Consider the following 22,481-nt stretch of genomic DNA (forward strand, 5'->3'; position numbering starts at 1 on the left):
ATTTTTGTTGACCTTTGTCCATGGAAGGTCCCTGCAAAATTTCATTGAAATTGGTTCAGGGGTTTTGGAGAAGAAGTCGAAAATGTAAATTGTTTACGGACGCACGACGGACGACGGACGACGACGGACAAAAGGCGATCGCAATAGGTCACTTGAGACTTTGTCTCAGGTGACCTAAAAATTAATGTTAAATATGGAGAAACTACATCCACAAAAACAAGCATCATAGGAAAATCCGTTAAATCTGATTGAGATCATTAAGGTGTAGGACTCAACAGTACCACTTTGCCAAAAATATCAAGGATGTACAGTACATTTAAACACAGACCTTCACATCAGAAAGTATTTCAGAGATATAAAGAATCTACAATAATAAACCTGTATAAAAAGAATTTGTTTATCCATCAACCTTCCTATAAAGAATTCTGATCTTTTATCAATTACATAAAGAAGCTATGTATAAAAGAACCTAATCTATAGAAGGAAACAGTTTATGTAAATCACTATTTTGTTAACACCTATTTTTTGTGAACGAATTTCAATAACTACCGGTATTTGCAACAATGATATGAATTCTCAAAATGAACAACAACAGGTATATACTTATACATTGTTGAAATTTTATTCAAAATAAATAATTTCTGAGATAACATTAATATATTGCATCTATAATTTACTTAACTCGCAAAGTAACGTAATGTAAGTTTGTACAATGCTCCACCTTGTTTTAAGTTGATGACAATATCAGACCATTGTGGGTCCTGCTGTTCATCAGATGCTATAAGTAACATCAATATTGTTATACTATTCCATCTAGATCTGATGGAACACAGGTGGTCGGCTGGTGCTGTGGGTAACACACTCGCCTTTCACCAAGGCCGGGGCAAAAACAGTGATCAACATAAGTTTAAATAAATTGTTCCATAATTGTTATAAAAAAAAGTTTGTTATCTGATGGAACAATTCGACACTCAACATTTCTTTCTTGATTTTCAAATAAAAACGAAATTGAAAAAGGAATGCCATGGTGACTGCAAGTAAGATATCTTATACATTGTATTAACAAAAGATGACAAATTCTTTGAGATATTTTCTCTTCTTTATAGTGATTTCATTTTGTTCCCAATGATGCCTTAATATGAGTTCATGGATTTTCTCTACAGGCACTCAATGAGCACTAACGGCAATTTTATGAAATAGGACATCAACAGGAACCTTTTGATGTCCCACAATAAAATGATGCTGAGCGATACATCCTTGATTAAATATTTACTGATGAGCAATTAACCTTAACAAACGAGTTGTAGGAAACTTAACACACAAATAAATGACTTGTAAACGTAATTTAGAACACAGTAATTAATATAGTCATTCCAACTGTGACAAAGAGTGTTATAAAATAATCGGCAGGTCGTCTTGACCCGATTTCAATTTTAGCTTTGTACAGTCAATAAAGGAATGCTTACTTTTTATGTAAGAAAAATAATTTTATTGAACTTTAATCCTACGAACACGTTCTGCTGATTGACAGTAGATATAGATACGATGTTGAACAGAATAAACAATAAAACAAGTAATATCTAACAGGAAGCTGTCCTTCTGCAGTGTACTTAATGAAAAGATAATGCGGATTCATGAATTGAAAAAAATGACCTTGAGACTGAAATCAGTGTTATTCTTTAGAGAACCAGTGGGAGAGGTTACATATTGGCAGGAACTGATGTCTTGAGGTATCACACGACCCTTTCCATATCCTACCCCATAACTACCCCCAACCCCCATATCTGCCAAAGGGCTGACAAGGGTCGAGGGTTGTTATGGGGTAGAATATGGTAAAATGGTTATGGGATGACCATTTCCATATCCTAACCCATATCTACCCTCAACCTCCCTATCTGCCAAAGGGCTGATAAGGGTCGAGGGTTGATATGGGGTACAGTAGGATATGGAAATGGTCATACCATAACCATTTTATCATATACTACACACTGGAACTATTTTATTATTGGTAAAACAGAAATCAGGGTAATTGAGACGTGACTTTTCTGAAATGTGTTTTACCAGAAGTAAAATGGATATGGTGCATGCTGGTCAGATATGGTGGGTGCCAGGAAGGTATTGATCGATCCAGGATATGGCCTATGCACAGCTGGTAGTATCACAAATGCAAAACAACCTATATCATTGACAACTATATGATAATCACTTTAACTTGTGTTCATGCACATATACAAATGAATCAAAAGAGCCTGGATAAGATTGAATTGTTGCTAACCTTTATCAGTACATAAGCTCATAAGTTTGTATCATGTCATGAGTTAATTTTTTTAATAATAGATGCACTTATTTCATTACATAATTTTTGTACTTCTCATCAATTTCTATTTGAAAATTGACGACATTGAGGATGAGACATAAACACAGTCCTCAACTCACATGTAAAAGAAATGAAACCATTGGTATAATATATGGTTGCAATATTTCCCAGTAGATCATTTCTTTCTCTTTTATTTATTTTGTAACTACTAGGGAAACTTCACCAATGGCTTCACGTTTAACTATATAGAGCTGCTTCTATAGAGCTGCTTCAACACTGAAGTGTCCAATGAAATGTTAATAATACTCTGCATCAATTAAACAAGAATGGTAGTTCATCATAATTATTTTGTTTCTTAAAACTACTTGGAGAAATGTTCCGTGGTTCCCTTTCGGCTGTTATATAACCATACAAGTCACACATTAACAATGTACCTAGACTAGTCACACATGAACAATGTACCAAAAGTCACAATCACATATAAATAATGTACCCAGAGACAGTCACACATAAACAATGTACCCAGACAGTCACACATGAACAATGTACCCAGACAGTCACACATAAACAATGTACCCAGAGACATAGACACACATAAACAATGTACCCAGAGACACAGTCTCATATAAACAATGTACCCAGACACATAGACACACATAAACAATGTACCCAGAGACACAGTCACACATAAACAATGATACATAGTCACACATGAACAATGTACGCAGAGACACAGTCACACATAAACAATGACCCCAGACAGTCACTCATGAACAATGTACCCAGAGACACAGTCACATATAAATATTGTACCCAGAGACATAGTCACACATAAACAATGTTCCCAGAGATGTACCCAGAGACATAGTCACACATGGACAATGTACCCAGACAGTCACACATGAACAATGTCCCCAGATACATAGTCACACATGAACAATTTACCCAGAGACACAGTCACACATAAACGATGTACCCTGATACACAGTCACACATAATGTACCCAGAGACACAGTCACACATGAACAATGTACCCAGAGACACAGGCACACAGAAACAATGTACCCAGACAGTCACACATAAACAATGAACCCAGACAGTCACACATGAACAATGTCCCCAGATACATAGTCACACATGAACAATTTACCCAGAGACACAGTCACACATAAACAATGAACCCAGACAGTAACACATGAACAATGTACCCAGAGACACGGTCACACATAAACAATGTACCCAGATACACAGTCACACATAAACAATGTATTCAGACACACACAAACAATACAAGTACACGTACGTATCCAGATTTAAAAACATACACACAAGTTACCTGTCTCCAGAGAGAACAATGTACCCAGAGACACAGTCACATATAAATAATGTACCCAGAGATATAGTCACACATAAACAATGTACCCAGATCCATAGTCACACATAAACAATGTACCCAGACATTCACACATAAACAATGTACCCAGAGACACAGTCACATATAAATATTGTACCCAGAGACATAGTCACACATAAACAATGTACGCAGAGACACAGTCACACATAAACAATGAACCCAGACAGTAACACATGAACAATGTACCCAGAGACACAGGCACACAGAAACAATGTACCCAGACAGTCACACATGAACAATGTCCCCAGATACATAGTCACACATGAACAATTTACCCAGAGACACAGTCACACATAAACGATGTACCCTGATACACAGTCACACATAAACGATGTCACACATAAACAATGTACCCAGAGACACAGTCACATATAAATATTGTACCCAGAGACATAGTCACACATGAACAATGTACCCAGAGACACAGTCACATATAAATAATGTACCCAGAGACATAGTCACACATAAACAATGTACCCAGATACATAGTCACACATAAACAATGTACCCAGAGACAGTCACACATAAACAATGTACCCAGATACAGTCACACATAAACAATGTACCCAGAGACACAGTCACATATAAACAATGTACCCAGACACATAGACACACATAAACAATGTACCCAGAGACATGGTCACACATAAACAATGTTCCCAAGGACATAGTCACACATAAACAATGTTCCCAAGGACATAGTCACACACAAACAATGTTCCCAGAGACATAGTCACATATAAACAATGTACCCAGAGACGTAGTCACACATAAACAATGTGCCCAAGGACATAGTCACACACAAACAATGTACCCAGAGACACAGTCACCCATGAACAATGTACCCAGATACACAGTCACACATAAACGATGTACCCTGATACATAGTCACACATCAACAATGTACCCAGATACATAGTCACACATAAACAAGGTTCCCAAGGACATAGTCACACACAAACAATGTACCCAGAGACAGTCACACATAAACAGTGTACCCAGACACATAGACACACATACACAATGTACCCAGAGACATAGTCACACATGAACAATGTACCCAGAGACAGAGTCACATATAAATAATGTACCCAGAGACATAGTCACACATAAACAATGTACCCAGATACAGTCACACATAAACAATGTACCCAGACAGTCACACATAAACAATGTACCCAGACAGTCACATATAAACAATGTACCCAGAGACACAGTCACACATAAACAATGTATTCAGAGACAGTCACACATAAACAATGTACCCAGATACATAGTCACACATAAACAATGTATCCAGACAGTCACACATAAACAATGTACCCAGAGACACAGTCACACATAAACAATGTACCCAGACACATAGACACACATAAACAATGTCCCCAGAGACATAGTCACACATAAACAATGTTCCCAAGGACATAGTCACACATAAACAATGTTCCCAGACAGTCACACATGAACAATGTACCCAGAGACACAGTCACACATAAACAATGTACCCAGACAGTCACACATAAGCAATGTACCCAGACAGTCTCATATAAACAATGTACCCAGAGACACAGTCACACATAAACAATGTACCCAGAGACATAGACACACATAAACAATGTTCCTAGAGACATAGTCACATATAAACAATGTACCCAGACAGTCACACATAAACAATGTACCCAGAGACACAGTCACACATAAACGATGTACCCTGATACACAGTCACACATAAACGATGTACCCTGATACACAGTCACACATAAACGATGTACCCTGATACACAGTCACACATAAACGATGTACCCTGATACATAGTCACACATAAACAATGTACCCAGAGACACAGTCACACATAAACGATGTACCCTGATACACAGTCACACATAAACGATGTACCCTGATACACAGTCACACATAAACGATGTACCCTGATACACAGTCACACATAAACGATGTACCCTGATACATAGTCACACATAAACAATGTACCCAGAGACACAGTCACACATAAACGATGTACCCTGATACACAGTCACACATAAACGATGTACCCTGATACACAGTCACACATAAACGATGTACCCTGATACATAGTCACACATAAACAATGTACCCAGAGACACAGTCACACATAAACGATGTACCCTGATACACAGTCACACATAAACGATGTACCCTGATACACAGTCACACATAAACGATGTACCCTGATACACAGTCACACATAAACGATGTACCCTGATACATAGTCACACATAAACAATGTACCCAGAGACACAGTCACACATAAACGATGTACCCTGATACACAGTCACACATAAACGATGTACCCTGATACACAGTCACACATAAACGATGTACCCTGATACACAGTCACACATAAACGATGTACCCTGATACACAGTCACACATAAACGATGTACCCTGATACATAGTCACACATAAACAATGTACCCAGATACACAGTCACACATAAACAATGTATTCAGACACACACAAACAATACAAGTACACGTACGTATCCAGATTTAAAAACATACACACAAGTTACCTGTCTCCAGAGATACACACAAAGGGTACTTGTAGATATTACCTACATGTCAACTCTCGCCAATCTAAACTGTCTCCAATACGTTCCGTGAAAGAAATCACTAAAATCAGTTGATATATATACCATAAACTCTGGAACTTTAACTCAACATCATATTATAGGTAAATGAGATATAGTATTTCTAGTTCTATTTATGTAATGAAATGCAAACCAACAACTGTCAAATTTCAAATACTCAGTTTTTAAATCAACCATAATTTACAGCATTGATTATTACTGTGATGTTAACATGTAATCTGCATGCTAAGTTCATAATTTGTGTAGTTATTCAACTGGAATAGACTGTATCAAACTCAATAATATGTAAGAAAATAGTTTATTACTTGTTGGGATCATTTACCAGTACATGTATATCAAATGACAGACAGTCATATTTATCTTTTTTTTTCTATAAATAGGAAAATGTTATGAATTTTAACTACACATGTCAGCAAGCTAGTGACACATGATATAATCCTGGTATCAATCCTTTTTTGTAAAATCTATAACAAAATAAACAGATAGAAGATATTCCTTGTTGTCCAGCAAATAGTATGCACCATTAAAGTCGGGAAGCATTGTAAATAATACCTGTAGTATTATATAGAGGAAACAAACTTTAATGTCTTAAGACTTTCTTTAAAGTTAACACCAGAATGACTTCTAAACTCAAATTACAGCTTGGTGACCAGAATTAAAGAAATATTCATCATTCTCATGAATAAAATAACAAATTTCTAGTTTCAGCATCGTGACTCTTGCAGTTTATTTAATAAATGTTCACGTCTACAGCTGGTCACCAATTGACCATCGGCTGAAGGAGGATTCTGTAACAGTCATTTAGTACTAACAATTTGAAGAGCTTCAGTATCATAGATAGACTAGTGCTAGTCTATATACATTTAGTACTAACAGTTTGAAGAGCTTCAGTATCATAGATAGACTAGTGCTGGTCTATACACATTATATGTAGACCTGCAAAACACAGGCCCTTCCCATAGCGGTTATATATTGGTCCATCCTTTGATTCTATCATAGACACGATTAGTAGATTAAAATACAGATGTGCATCAAATAGAACTGGTCCCACTCAATTTAGAGGGTAAAATTTGCAGGAGAGTCGGCCATAATACCAACCAACAATGCAACTGTTTTGATATGGTACAGCAGGTATATGTCAGAGTGTGGTTCATTGTTGTGGTGCTCAATGGTTATGACAGATCAGTGATTCCACAGAGAGAATAATGTTATTGCAGACATCCAATGTTTACTTTCTGCAGAGAGAACACCACTCTTTAAACATCCAATGTAGAGAACTGTACCCTTCAGAAGAACAGAGCTTTGAGAGATATGATGTTTAACTTTTCACAGAGACAATGGAGCAATCCAGACATCTGATATTAACTTTCTGCAGAAAGAGCTGCACACTTCAGACATCCGATGTTTAATTTCTGCGGGAAGAACAGCGTACTTATGACATCTGCACAAGACAGGATTATGGGAAATTAGCACTTTTTTTTTATTAAAAGTCCAATGTTTTCTGTCGATAGTGAAGCAGTAATGGACCATCCTGTAAAATAACAAAATTTTACATCAAACATAGCTACGATGTAAAAATGGAAATGATGAGCACCAGCAGCCCTTGGTGTTACAGCTACTATGTGTACAACAACATACCTACATATCAACAAATAACACTGTACAACAAGGTATTGTGCAGGGACCACTTACCAATAGGACTGCATTATGCTAACGAATCATGTACAGATTTTGTTTAAACTTCCAATTTAGCTTCAGACTATGACATTGTACATGCTTATCAAGTTTCCACAAAATCAAATGATATACCGGGTATAAGCAAGTTATCTTGCAGAAAAGTGTGGATGGACAGAGATATGTTTCGTCAAATATTTTGACTTGTGTATAAGAGTTTACCATGTACAACAACACAGCTACACAATATCATATATTGTGTTGATGAACTATCTGATGTGAGAGTACAGTGACTTACCTTGACTCTCCATCTGATGTGAGAGTACAGTGACTTACCTTGACCCTCAATCTGATGTGAGAGTACAGTGACTTACCTTGACTCTCCATCTGGTGTGAGAGTACAGTGACTTACCTTGACTCTCCATCTGGTGTGAGAGTACAGTGACTTACCTTGACTCTCCATCTTGTGACTGAGTACAGTGACCTACCTCGACCCTCCATCTGATGTGAGAGTACAGTGACTTACTTTGACTCTCCATCTAATGTGAGAGTCCAGTGACCTATCTTGACGCTCCATCTGATGTGAGAGTACAGTGACTTCCTGGACTCTCCATCTGATGTGAGAGTACAGTGACTTACCTCGACTCTCAATCTGATGTGAGAGTCCAGTGACCTACCTTGACCCTCCATCTGATGTGAGAGAACAGTGACTTACCTTGACTCTCCATCTTGTGACTGAGTACAGTGACCTACCTCGACCCTCCATCTGATGAGAGAGTACAGTGACTTACCTTGACTCTCCATCTGGTGTGAGAGTACAGTGACTTACCTTGACTCTCCATCTTGTGACTGAGTACAGTGACCTACCTCGACCCTCCATCTGATGTGAGAGTACAGTGACTTACTTTGACTCTCCATCTAATGTGAGAGTCCAGTGACCTATCTTGACGCCCCATCTGATGTGAGAGTACAGTGACTTCCTTGACTCGCCATCTGATGTGAGAGTACAGTGACTTACCTCGCCTCTCCATCTGATGTGAGAGTACAGTGACTTACCTTGACCCTCAATCTGATGTGAGAGTACAGTGACTTACCTTGACTCTCCACCTTGTGACTGAGTACAGTGACTTACCTTGACCCTCCACCTTGGGACTGAGTACAGTGACTTACCTTGACCCTCCATCTTGTGACTGAGTACAGTGACCTACCTCGACCCTCCATCTGATGTGAGAGAACAGTGACTTACCTTGACTCTCCATCTTGTGACTGAGTACAGTGACCTACCTCGACCCTCCATCTGATGAGAGAGTACAGTGACTTACCTTGACTCTCCATCTAATGTGAGAGTCCAGTGACCTATCTTGACGCTCCATCTGATGTGAGAGTACAGTGACTTCCTTGACTCTCCATCTGATGTGAGAGTACAGTGACTTACCTCGACTCTCCATCTGATGTGAGAGTCCAGTGACCTACCTTGACCCTCCATCTGATGTGAGAGTACAGTGACTTACCTTGACCCTCCACCTTGGGACTGAGTACAGTGACTTACCTTGACCCTCCATCTGATGTGAGAGTCCAGTGACCTACCTTGCCCCTCCATCTGATGTGAGAGTACAGTGACTTACCTTGACCCTCCATCTTGTGACTGAGTACAGTGACCTACCTTGACCCTCCATCTTGTGACTGAGTACAGTGACCTACCTTGCCCCTCCCCCTTGTGACTGAGTACAGTGACCTACCTTGACCCTCCACCTTGTGACTGAGTACAGTGACCTACCTTGACCCTCCATCTTGTGACTGAGGACAGTGACCTACCTTGACCCTCCACCTTGTGACTGAGTACAGTGACCTACCTTGACCCTCCATCTTGTGACTGCCACAAACTTTAGAGTATGATGTTTGCCTAGTAGTTCATCATTGCACAAAATTTCAATCTGAAAGAAAAATACTTTTTTTTTAGCTTTTTTAAACCTTAAAAAAATGAAAATTTGAACACACAGGTAGAAAATATAAAAAACAATGTTTTTTTTTTTTATAGTTCCCAAATTATATATGTTCTCTTTTATTTTATTGATATTGATAATACAATGAATTTTATAATCTTCAGATAACCCAACATGTGACGAACATTTCTGCTTCTGTCTAGAGCTGAGTACAGATAGATTGGTATGTCAAGATTATAATTTCAACATTCCAACTGATGTACTTAAAAACATTGTTATGCCCCCACAACATATAACACAAAGGTTGTCCATCTGTACAGTACATGTATATCAAAAATAACGATTAATGGTCACAACTTAGGACTGGTTTTAGAGTGTTCCCATGTATAGTGCGCACCCCTTTCTTGATCTAATCATTTTTCGCTAAGAAAGCATGCACTATACACAAATATTGATGGTAGTTTAACTTTGTATTCAGCTCTATTTCACTGATACCAGCCAGAAAAATGCAATTGTCAAACTTCATATGTGAATACACTTTCAAGGTCCTTGGGGTATACTATACCAATATATCTACAATTAAAGTTCATTTGAACTTACAAGATTCCAGTTTCACGATGTTTCACACTTACGGAAAAGTTCAGATTTCCCCCCTTATATAACACTACTAATATTCTATTCATGAATCAAACTTTCAAAGTTAATTTCCTCGCAAAATAACAACTAGGTAATAAATCAAAGTGAAAAAAAAATACCTGTACAAACGAGAACATTTAAATGTCCTGCAGTCATTTTAACAACTTAATTGACAAACAAAGAAATGTTTGATAAATTTGGTCACCATGGATAAATAAACATGATATATTCTTATTACAATAAATACAAATATTTTAAATTTAGGTAATTATCTTATTGTTTTCTCCCTTCACTGACTTTGGTTAGACGATGCATTTAGCACTATTGCTCTGATACTAGAATCAAACAGTCGTCGAACTTCATATGTGGGCACATATTTAGGAATAACACTTGAAGATATCAATAGTGGCTCACTACAAGTAGTTATTTGAGTAGAGTACATTGTGATATGTGAGTAGAGAGTATTAATTGAGTTGAGGGTGGTATTTGAATGGGGGAGTGGATTTGGGCTAAAGTGGTATTTGAGTAGTTGGTGATATATGAGCAGGTGGTATTTCAATAGAGCATGGATCATAGTAAAGAGTGGTATTTCAGTAAGTGGTATTTGAGTGGAGGGTAGTATCTGAGTAGAGTGATATTTGAATAGAGGGCGATACTTGATCATAGGGTGATGATTGAGTATGAGTAGAATTTAAGTATAGAGTGGTATTTGAGTAGAGGGTGATATTTGAGTAGAGGATGGTGTTTGATTATGGAGAAGAATTTAGTATTTGAGCAGGTAGTGGTATTTGAGAAAGTAATGGTATTGGAGTGGAGGGTGGTATCGGAGAGGAGAGAGTGAGACTTACATTGGTATCAGAGGTTGAAATCTGAGTTGAGTGAGTCAGACTTACATTGGTATCAGAGGTTGATATCTGAGTTGAGTGAGCCAGACTTACATTGGTATCAGAAGTTGATATCTGAGTTGAGTGAGTCAGACTTACATTGGTATCAGAGGGTAGAGGGTGGTATCTGAGTTGAGTAAGTCAGACTTACATTGGTATCAGAGGGTGGTATCTGAGTTGAGCGAGTCAGACTTACATTGGTATATTTCGTTTGATCACTGTACAGCTTTAGAGGGTGGTATCTGAGTTGAGTAAGTCAGATTTACATTGGTATCAGAGGATGGTATCTGAGTTGAGTGAGTCAGACTTACATTGGTATCTGAGTTGAGCGAGTCAGACTTACATTGGTATATTTTGTTTGATCACTGTACAGCTTTAGAGGGTGGTATCTGAGTTGAGTAAGTCAGACTTACATTGGTATCTGAGTTGAGCGAGTCAGACTTACATTGGTATCAGAGGATGGGATCTGAGTTGAGTGAGTCAGACTTACATTGGTATATTTCGTTTGATCACTGTACAGCTTGAGAGGGTGGTATCTGAGTTGAGTAAGTCAGATTTACATTTGTATCTGAGTTGAGCGAGTCAGACTTACATTGGTATATTTTGTTCGATCACTGTACAGCTTTAGAGGGTGATATTTGAGTTGAGTAAGTCACTTACATTGTTATCCGAGTTGAGCGAGTCAGACTTACATTGGTATCAGAGGGTGGTATCTGAATTGAGTGAGTCAGACTTACATTGGTATCAGAGGCAGGTATCTGAGTTGAGTGAGTCAGACTTACATTGGTATATTTCGTTTGATCACTGTACAGCTTTAGAGCCACAAACTTCTTTAGGTGACTGACAGTGGCTTGTGACGAGATTCGTAAGAATTTCCTTTTTAAGTTTTTCATAGTTCCTTGACACTCTAAGCACACATTCAGCTGCTCGTCATGACGATGGAAGTCTTTGTTCTCTTCCTTCACTGACACAACATTCTCTGTGTGGTTATCATTCACATCTTCTAATTCTGGATGTAGTCAAAAACATGAACTTAACAAACAACTTACATATGATATCAGATTTTATATCTCTCAGAGGTCAAAATACATTCAAAGTTATCGCTGTATTTTTCTTTTATCTTTTTCCTTCTTCTTTTAAAATCCATCAACAAATGATTCTTGTATAGATTAGTTTTGCACTTATAAGAATGTAGTTACAAAGATACTTTTGTTTATTTAAAATGAGAAATATTTAATATCAATGAAAATGATAGTATGATTCAATTTACCTGGTTTAATTCCCTGCGAGGCATGCTTCCTGAAGAATTCTTGCTGGCGTCTTAATTCCTCTGAGAACAACAAAAGGACTTGTTTTTTGTCCATATTCTTAATTAGTTTTACCTAAAACTATCTTGCTTGGAAGGAACTTTAGCAGGTCACTTTATATGGTCACAATGCATTAAAGTTAAATGACAATGGTGTGGAGACAAAGACCATGGAAAGATTATAAGACAACAAATGTCTATGTGGACACCACACAAATGTTACGTGACAACTAGTGTCCAGGTTGTCACCATGGAAAGATTATAAGACAACAGATATCTATGTGGACACCACACAAATGTTACGTGACAACTAGTATCCAGGTTGTCACCATGGAAAGATTATAAGACAACAGATGTGTATGTGGACACCACACAAATGTTACGTGACAACTAGTGTCCAGGTTGTCACCGTGGAAAGATTATAAGACAACAGATATCTATGTGGACACCACACAAATGTTACGTGACAACTAGTGTCCAGGTTGTCACCATGGAAAGATTATAAGACAACAGATGTGTATGTGGACACCACACAAATGTTACGTGACAACTAATGTCCAGGTTGTCACCATGAAAAGATTATAAGACAACAGATGTCTATGTGGACACCACACAAATGTTATGTGACAACTAGTGTCCAGGTTGTAACCATGGAAGGAACAGTGATGGGGAAGTAATAGGAAAAGATAAATACCAGTATCCCAATTATTGCCACTAGGACTAAGTGATAACATTCAGCCTTTTCCATCTTACTAAAACAGAGGATGTAGATAAAAAGGTCTATGAAAAGGAACCTCCTTCAGTTGTCTCTTGTATTATAGCGGTGGAAGATAGCAGGGATACTGCTTTACAAACAAGTAAAAGTGAAGTTTTATTGAATATTTATGAATAACCAAATAAGCCTGCAACCTTGACTGATTTAAACAAGATTCTATCATCTCTGACTTGACTTACTTTGTTGAAGATTTGGCACCAATTTGTATACTATGTCCTGCATAGTCCGGTCATGGCTATCACAAGGAAGAGAAAAGTGGATTAATCATAGCAGTTTCATTGCATGAATTTCTGACATCAAGGTCGGATTCAGCATATATCACATACAAAATCAGAAGCTTTTTATGATCAAATGGTAAGGTAAAAATAGTGTACAGCAGTTATTTGTTAACACTTTGTATCCTAGAACCTTTTAGGATACTGTGATGTATACTACACCTGTCAAATATATCTCAGAAACTTCTAACATTTGTACTGTCAACTTATATATTACTGACCCAGACTGCCAAACAAAGAAGGGTGACGGTTGGTTGGAGGAGATGTTTGAAGTGATAATACCCCCACCTCTCTTAGAGCTCGACCACCACACATTTCACTGATCACACTTACCTGATATAGTTCATGGGGTGGCTTTGGTGAATGAGTGTTTGGCATTTTGGACAGGAATTGTGGTCCTCTAAGTACCGTACAAGGCAGCTCTTACAGACTAGAAAAAAAAGGCAACTGGAATAAGACATCCTATAGTGGTAATTGGTAACAGTATTAGTGGTGTTGACATGGACTGTGCAACATAATATTACAAACTAACCTGGAAATACTTATACAGGATTTTATTTTACGACAGCATTATTTATTGATTTTTTCCAGAAAGATGAATCCACAAATTTCACACAACACAGTTACAGTGAATATTTCTCATTAAACGAACGTGTGTGTGTAACCATTCAGTTATGGTTGTGGCCTCGATGAGATATCCTCTACACAGTATACATGTGATACTTACACGTATGTAAACATTCAGTTATGGTTGTGGCCTCTAAGATATCCTCCACACAGTATACATGTGATACTTACACATATGTAAACATTTAGTTATGGTTGTGGCCTCAATGAGATATCCTCTACACAGTATACATGTGATACTTACACCTATCTAAAAATTAAGTTATGGTTGTGTCCTCAAAGAGATATACATGTGATACTTACACGTATGTAAACATTTCGTTATGGTTGTGGCCTCAATGAGATATCCTCTACATAGTATACATGTGATACTTACACCTATGTAAACATCCAGTTATGGCTGTCGCCTCAATGAGATATCCTCTACACAGTATACATGTGATGCTTACACGTATGTAAACATTCAGTTATGGTTGTGGACTCGATGAGATATCCTCTACACAGTATACATGTGGTACTTACACGTATGTAAACATTCAGTTATGGTTGTGGCCTCGATGAGATATCCCCTACACAGTATACATGTGATACTTACACCTATTTAAACATCAAGTTATGGTTGTGGCCTCAATGAGATATACATGAGATACTTACACGTATGTAAACATTCAGTTATGGTTGTGTCCTCGATGAGATATCCTCTACACAGTATACATGTGGTACTTACACGTATGTAAACATTCAGTTATGGTTGTGGCCTCTAAGATATCCTCCACACAGGATACATGTGATACTTACACATATGTAAACATTCAGTTATGGTTGTGGCCTCGATGAGATATCCTCTACAAAGTATACATGTGATACTTACACATATGTAAACATTTAGTTATGGTTGTGGCCCCAATGAGATATCCTCTACACAGTATACATGTGATGCTTACACGTATGTAAACATTCAGTTATGGTTGTGGTCTCGATGAGATATCCTCTACACAGTATACATGTAATACTTACACCTATTTAAACATCCAGTTATGGTTGTGGCCTCAATGAGATATACTCTACACAGTATACATGTGATACTTACACCTATCTAAACGTCAAGTTATGGTTGTGGCCTCAATGAGATATACATGGGATACTTACACGTATGTAAACATTCAGTTATGGTTGTGGCCTCTAAGATATCCTCCACACAGTATACATGTGATACTTACACATATGTAAACATTCAGTTATGGTTGTGGCCTCGATGAGATATCCCCTACACAGTATACATGTGATACTTACACCTATTTAAACATCCAGTTATGGTTGTGGCCTCAATGAGATATACTCTACACAGTATACATGTGATACTTACACCTACGTAAACATCCAGTTATGGTTGTGGCCTCAATGAGATATACTCTACACAGTATACATGTGATACTTACACCTATCTAAACATCAGGTTATGGTTGTGGCCTCAATGAGATATACATGTGATTCTTACTCCTATGTAAACATTCAGTTATGGTTGTGGCCTCAATGAGATATCCTCTACACAGTATACATGTGATGCTTACACGTATGTAAACATTCAGTTATGGTTGTGGACTCGATGAGATATCCTCTACACAGTATACATGTAATACTTACACCTATTTAAACATCCAGTTATGGTTGTGGCCTCAATGAGATATACTCTACACAGTATACATGTGATACTTACACCTACGTAAACATCCAGTTATGGTTGTGGCCTCAATGAGATATCATCTACACAGTATACATGTGATACTTACACCTATTTAAACATCCAGTTATGGTTGTGGCCTCAATGAGATATACTCTACACAGTATACATGTGATACTTACACCTACGTAAACATCCAGTTATGGTTGTGGCCTCAATGAGATATACTCTACACAGTATACATGTGATACTTACACCTATTTAAACATCAAGTTATGGTTGTGGCCTCAATGAGGTATACATGTGATACTTACACGTATGTAAACATTTCGTTATGGTTGTGGCCTCAATGAGATATCCTCTACATAGTATACATGTGATACTTACACCTATGTAAACATCAAGTTATGGTTGAGGCCTCAATGAGATATACATGTGATACTTACACCTATGTAAACATCCAGTTATGGCTGTCGCCTCAATGAGATATCCTCTACACAGTATACATGTGATGCTTACACGTATGTAAACATTCAGTTATGGTTGTGGCCTCAATGAGATATACCTGTGATACTTACACGTATGTAAACATTCAGTTATGGTTGTGGCCTCGATGAGATATCCTCTACACAGTATACATGTGGTACTTACACGTATGTAAACATTCAGTTGTGGTTGTGGCCTCGATGAGATATCCTCTACACAGTATACATGTGATACAAGAGTTCACTGTCCTCAGCTTAACCTTCTTTTCCATCATGATGAATTAGAATTTTCTGAAAATAAAAAACAAAATCCATTATAAATCAACTTAGCTAGGCCTTCAGGTGGCCACTACATGATCAGATCACCATTAAACAGCAGCTGTATTTGAAAATGCTACAACTTAATTAAGACATATCATTATTTTGAAGCAGAGAATTTATGAATAAGAACCATCTTAAAAAAAAAGCTGAAAGATTTTTATAGAATGATACCAAACAGGTTGTTGGACGAGTCAATGAATTTCATGTGGAATTTATAAACTACACAGGTTCAATTAAATGTATAAGGTATTCAGCTGTACCTGCTGATTTATACAGATTCCAACATTATTTAGTGTATGCTTTTGACAGGTGTCACTTTTCTATTAATTGTAGAGAATGAAGTGAAGTCATATTTTTGCTTTCCTCAATCTGTTGTAAAGTCGGTTCTGAAGGAAGCATCTTTTATACCAGCAGAAGTCTAAGAAGTAGTGAATTGGGACAAGGGACTTAAAACCATCCGAAGGACCAAAGTCGACACCACCTAACTTTCATGCATCAAAATCACAATTTCTATTCGATGTATATTTATCGCAGTCATCAAGGAACTTTTTTGGCTGGAAGTGCAGCCATTTTTTTCGCTAAAATTACAAGCAAACCAAAACTGCATGTTTCGGCACAAGGCTGACGTCAACCTCGTTAATATATAAAAAGTGGCTCGATGACTGCGAACAATTTTGAAACTCTAAACTGGCGCCTGTTTTTGGAGGAAAAGGAGATTATGTCCGTGGAATGAGAATACATTTTACGTGCATATAGTAGGCTTTTTAGAGAGAAAAAATATCCATATTTCAAACGGTACTACTAAGCATTTCCAATACATCAACTAGAAATGTTGTTTTGGATGCAAAAAGTTATGGGGTCGACTTTTCGACATCGAGAATTTTCCACCCTTCTCGTATATATTATCATTTGGTTTGTCATTTTTACCAAAAGTCTATCTAAACCCCTAAAACATGTAAAATTACTCTGAACACCTTAGTTTAGGTCCAAATTTAGCTGTAACAAATTCTCATGTTCCTGTGCAAGGGACTACAGGTAACAATCGGCCTTGTAGAGCTGTGATAGACAGGAGCTAAGATCTCCAACAATTCCAAACATATGATCCCTAGGCATCTGTGTTACTGTAACATAATAGTCACTGGGCAGATTGGACAAGTACAATGTAATCAACTATGATCTATTCTTATTTCTATCAGTAAGTATAAATCATCATCGAAGTAAAAACTGAATATAATAAGTATCAGGAAATAGGCCTAGATCATATAAACCGATCCAGTGCAATGTGCATATGTGTGAAATATCAAATACTCTGCTTAACGGAGAAAATTTAACCCGAAATAATATACTTGCAGTTTGTGGACGAGTTGACGAGCACCACACTATCGACCGACCAGCCCTGAACGCCACGATACATATACAACTCATGACATTTGTGCCGCAAGCATAACATTATGGCATTCTCATACAAGGAAAAAAACAAATTTCACATAAAAGTTATTAATTGACAGTAGGAATCGTTTTACATCCGGACATTCCTAAAATAACTGTCATTCGTCATTTGGGGTTTTGCTGACACCGAACAAAGCAACACACACATACAGATCGGCCCTACAGTAACTATAAGGATAAGCTATAAAGAATATTAACCTTTGTCACAATGAACTACAAATATATCTTCAGAGAAGTCGTTGGCTCGGTAAATACTTCATGTTGGAAGGATTCGGGAAAATAAAATATTCTCTCAGAGGCCTCGTAGCAATCGACGCCATCTTGGACTATTTCCTAAATGAGGGATACAAAAACTGTTCCGATTGGTCCAATTTATCCAATAAACGTTTAGATAACTTCAGCTATACAACGCCCACCTATTCATCAAACAAATCTTACATAGTATTAAAATTCAATAATTAGCACACACATGAAGGAAAACTGAGGACCAAATAAAGGAGTCTTTAAAATACATCTATGGGAGAAATCCTGGAAACACCGATTTTTAGCTCACCTGTCAGAAGGGCATGTGAGCGTATGCCATAACGTTGCGTCCGTCCGTCCGTCCATAGAAAAAGTTTGTCCTGAAAACTTCTTCTAAAGTAATGGACAAATTTCAATGAAACTTTTCAGATATGATAACTACCACCAAAAGCAAAATCCTGAAACTTGTTGTCCGGACAACTCCTTAAATTAAAGATCGATTTCAACAAAAGTTTCCAGGTATGATAACTACCACCTGAAGTTGTGCATCTGGTTATCATTTTTCATTCTAACCTTTTTTGTTTTACAAATTTAAGTTATGACATTTTCTTGAAAATATGCTTTCCCGGACAACTCCTTCAAAACTACGAGGCCAATTTCAACGAAAGGTTTCAAATATGATAATTACCACCTGATATTGTGCATCCAGGTATTTTTTTCCAATCCTATCCGTTTTTACGGAGCAAATGGCCATTTATAAAAAACATTTGTCCAGACAACTCCAAAACTATGGGGCCATTCAACATAAGTTTTCTTGTATGACAACTATCCCTTGATGGTGCGCGTCCAAATATTTTTCCAACCCTTCGTTATGGAGTTATGGCCCTTTGTTGAAAAATCCTTGTCCTGACAACTTCTCCTAATCAACTGGGCCAATTTCAAAGAAAGTTTACATATATGGCAACTGTCCCTGATGTTGCGCATCCAAGTTTTCGTTCTTCTTCTTCTTCTCCTCTTTTCTTCTTCTTCTTCTTCTTCTTCTTCTTCTTCTTCTTCTTCTTCTTCTTCTTCTTCTTCTTCTTCTTCTTCTTCTTCTTCCACATAATTCCCTCATTCGTCTTATCGAAGATTATGCAATGTTTATGATACACAATCCAGCCTAGGCGTTGGATCATGGATGAAAGGCTTGAACGGTGCCTTTGGCTTACAGTTCTAGATTTTTCTGATACTTGTGATTTATACAGGCCTGTGATACCTTTTTATAACTGAATACCCCTATTTTAAATTAGATAAATAAGCAACTTTTTACCACCTATTGTACTGTTTATACATAATTTCACTAGTATTGAGTAATAAATGTCTACTCAAAATGTCTCCAAACGCATTCGGAAGTGGAGTGGATTGCATCCAAAATCAGTAGCGACTCGACGCTTACAACGGTGTCAACTACATAGAACCAACGAACCAATGGTAAACTGCTGCATCTCGAAATCAATAATGAGTTGCCACGGACTTACATAGCATTAAATCTATCGTATAATTTTATAACAGAGGTCATTATATTTTTTCTAAACCTCCGCTAGGCGTTTAAGGAATTCGGTTTTAAATGTCGACGTTCATGAAATCGGGACCAACTGTATTTTTGTCATGAGGACAATATAGACAGATTCTGTGCAAATTTCAACCTCAGTTTATGTGATTGACCTAAAGGAAAAGTAACGTTAACACTCTGAGGTGAAAATGTACTTATTTCAAACAAAACAATTAAAGCGTTCTTTTATATACGTGTCGATTTGATTTCCCATTAGATCACGTTTTGCTCCTTCATCCGCGTATGAACGATTATTAGACTCTTTCTTACGGTATTAGATAGGGGCATTCCACGTAAGGGTTTTCAAATAGTGTAAAACCTGAGGCTGTATAAATGATTTTTCACTTATTTGAAAATTGAAAATCCCGAGGGTGGAATGAAAGTGTATTTTCCTCCTACACCCTTTCTCACCCTGGGCAGTTCTATATTATGACACGGAATTAGATTAGATTAGATTATCTAAGTCCGTGCTTATACTAAAGGAATAAGGAAAAATAACACACATGTAGAATTCTATTAATCCCACAGTGACGGCGTTTTATTCTGACGTCACTATAAAAAGATCGTAAAAACGACTATGGCAATTTTGCCGTCAGCATGCACTTCAAGAACATTATGTACTTTGTACAAAAGACATGAAATATAACATAGTCACAATTATGATACTAGATTTGATCAAGATCAAATCACGGGATTTCCATACAGAAAATTATCTAAAATATGTTCTCGGACTGACGGCCGCTTTTATACGTTTACCTTCGCTTCCCCTTTTTGACCAACCTTGTACCTTATTCATACCACAGGGTCAAGTTATTTCTGAATGGTTAGCAACTGCATTGATAGCTGTTTAGTGTTTCTATCTTCCCTTCCCCCTCAGTGGGGTGTTATGTACTTGAAGTAGTGGTGAATGACAGCTCTGTTATTTGGACACAGCCACACCAAACACAAGTACACATGGTGATGGTTCCACAGGTAATGGTGGTTGACAGCTTTTAGACCCAGCAACGTATACTACTGTAACTGGTTACAAAGGTTGAGTTTTCTGTTAGAGTTATTCCCCTTTGTACAGTTTGTGGAAAGTGTGTTTACCATTCTATCTCAATACTCATCTGTCCTTTCATGCACCATGATTCTCTGACCTGGAAACTTTACAAATATCCTAATAAGGATGTTTTCTTAAAAGTGTAATAAACTTTTTTGAAAGAATTTTGAAATTTTCATGTTTTGATCATTTGACCCCCTTGAAAGTAGGTCAAGGTCAACGATTTGCGTTGTTTTTATAGCAAAGGATACTTGCTATAGATACTCTGTTTGTATCTTGATAAGGAAGAGAAGAGTTTTAAGTGCATTTTTTTAATTTTTAATTTTGGCGGGAAAATGTACATTTCAAATTAACTAATTCTGAGATTTCATTTTTGATTTATATTTGACCCCATAGCGAGGCATTGAACTTAACATATTCTCTGATAACATGTCATGGGAACAGTTAGCCCGACTAAGATCTACAATAAGTATTAGGCGTTTATGCAGTACAACAAACGCTTATGAAGTTATGGTCGTTCGAAAAGCGTTGAAAAGTACTCTATTTATAGATCTGTGACCTTGACCTTTGACATTATGATCATGATTGTTTTAAGAGATCGATGTCCTCTATTAACTACTGAAATATGAACGTTTTATCTGTTTTCGTTCATGGAGTAAACTGTTAACAAGATCTTACATAGGTTTAAAGATAACACACATGGAAGAAAAACCCCAGCAGAATAAAGGCATCATATGGATACATTCAAAACAGAAATAGGTCTATAATTGTTAAAAAGGCAACGATCACCCGTTTTAAATGCAGGTTTGACCTTTGTTTGTTTCTGTTCAGTTGGAAAACTACCAGTATTTTTTGATAAATTCAATAAGTAAGTTAATGGGCTGTTAATGGCCTCAGCAGGAAGTTTAATAGTTTTACTGAGATGTCACCACCTCCTGTTCCTTTACCGTAAGAATGTGCCTATTTGCTTCTGAATAAAGTTAGGAGTAATGGTTGGAACTTTGGAATATCAAAAGTACTTTCAGTTGAGAACATCTCGATGTCAGGTAAGCTGTCATTAAACTTACTACCAAAGTGGGATCCAATGTTACAAAACTATTTGTTAAAATGGTTAGCAATTTCAGATTTATCTAAAACACTATCTCCATTTACATTTAATACATGTGTTGGGGATGACTTTAGAATACGG

At 37.2% G+C, this 22,481-nt stretch overlaps 1 protein-coding gene across 3 annotated transcripts; it reads right to left on the reverse strand.

Moving 5' to 3' along the window:
- Positions 1-3,390: 3,390 nt before the first annotated feature.
- LOC110466310 (polycomb group RING finger protein 3-like) lies at positions 3,391-18,749 on the reverse strand. Of its 3 annotated transcripts, none has more exons than XR_002464726.1 (9): positions 18,615-18,749; positions 16,813-16,937; positions 14,187-14,283; positions 13,758-13,813; positions 12,768-12,827; positions 12,280-12,506; positions 9,888-9,968; positions 6,283-7,891; positions 3,391-3,653 (listed from the first exon to the last, which is right to left on the reverse strand). XR_002464726.1 is itself a non-coding variant. In XM_021522728.1 (9 exons), the coding sequence occupies exons 2-9, from the start codon at positions 16,919-16,921 to the stop codon at positions 7,844-7,846; spliced, it is 678 nt and encodes a 225-aa protein (XP_021378403.1). In that variant the 5' UTR covers positions 16,922-16,937; positions 18,615-18,749; the 3' UTR covers positions 5,135-7,843. The 3 variants fall into 3 exon arrangements, 2 of the variants coding, with proteins under 2 accessions (XP_021378403.1, XP_021378402.1); XM_021522728.1 differs by lacking the exon at positions 3,391-3,653 and adding an exon at positions 16,740-16,801 and having other exon boundaries at positions 5,135-7,891; positions 16,875-16,937; XM_021522727.1 differs by lacking the exon at positions 3,391-3,653 and having other exon boundaries at positions 5,135-7,891.
- Positions 18,750-22,481: the final 3,732 nt, after the last annotated feature.

The sequence above is a fragment of the Mizuhopecten yessoensis genome, unplaced genomic scaffold (assembly GCF_002113885.1).
Source record: "Mizuhopecten yessoensis strain PY_sf001 unplaced genomic scaffold, ASM211388v2 scaffold11129, whole genome shotgun sequence".
NCBI classification, from domain to species: Eukaryota; Metazoa; Mollusca; class Bivalvia; order Pectinida; family Pectinidae; genus Mizuhopecten; species Mizuhopecten yessoensis.